Genomic DNA, 888 nt, shown 5'->3' on the forward strand with positions numbered 1-888 from the left:
TAATACTCCCATAAAACAGAGTCACCACAGTGAGATGGGAGCTGCAGGTGGAGAAGGCTTTGCATTTTCCAGACGCTGAGGGAATATTGAGGACAGCAATGAGGATTCTTAGGTAAGAGATGATGATGCAGATACATGGGGCCATCACAGAAGCCATCCCTTCTGTCATGGCTATGACTTCGTTGACAAAGGTGGAAGAGCAGGCCAGTTTTAGCACAGGGTTGACATCACAGAAAAAATGTTGGATAACATTTGATGCACAGAACGTGAGCCGATTCACCAGGAGGACATGTAGGAGGGAGTGGAGGCAGGAGAAAGCTACGGAGAAGGCCAGTAGCAACACACAACGTCTGTGGTTCATCACAGTGACATAGTGGAAAGGGTTACAAATGGCTACATAGCGGTCAATGGCCATTGCTGCCAGGAGATAACTGTCTATGTTTCCAAAGACCAGGAAAAAATACATCTGTGTCATACATTCAGCATAGGAGATAGTCTTTGTCTCTGCTAAGAGGTTCACTAACATCTTGGGGACTACGACTGTTGTGTAGCAAATGTCAGCAAAGGACAAGATGCTCAGGAAGAAATACATGGGGTTTTGGAGCTTGGGATCAGAGCGGATAGCCAGGATGATGAGCAGATTCCCCATTAAAGTGACCAGGTACATGATAAGAAAGAGGGCAAAGAGTGGCTTCTGGTCCTCAGGGCGCGAGGAGAGTCCTATGAGGATGAATTCAGAGAGTCTTGTCAGGTTGGACATTCCCATGGACTTGAACGCACCTGCAGATAAAAGGTGCTGTCAATTAATGGTTCTTATGTCATCTAGGACATGCACCTTTCCATCTGGCTCTTGCAACGAGAATGAGCAGTTCTAACAGAGCATTTACT

At 46.4% G+C, this 888-nt stretch overlaps 1 protein-coding gene across 1 annotated transcript; it reads right to left on the reverse strand.

Annotated features, from left to right (window-relative positions):
* Nucleotides 1-6: 6 nt before the first annotated feature.
* LOC144219034 (olfactory receptor 1L3) lies at nt 7-766 on the reverse strand (the record flags this gene model as incomplete). The annotated part of the gene is made up of 1 exon (XM_077749023.1): nt 7-766. A coding segment is annotated over exon 1 (760 nt), but the record flags the coding sequence as incomplete, so codon positions are not given.
* Nucleotides 767-888: the final 122 nt, after the last annotated feature.

Source organism: Crocuta crocuta, unplaced genomic scaffold (genome assembly GCF_008692635.1).
Source record: "Crocuta crocuta isolate KB4526 unplaced genomic scaffold, BGI_CrCroc_1.0 C28173186, whole genome shotgun sequence".
Taxonomy (NCBI): domain Eukaryota; kingdom Metazoa; phylum Chordata; class Mammalia; order Carnivora; family Hyaenidae; genus Crocuta; species Crocuta crocuta.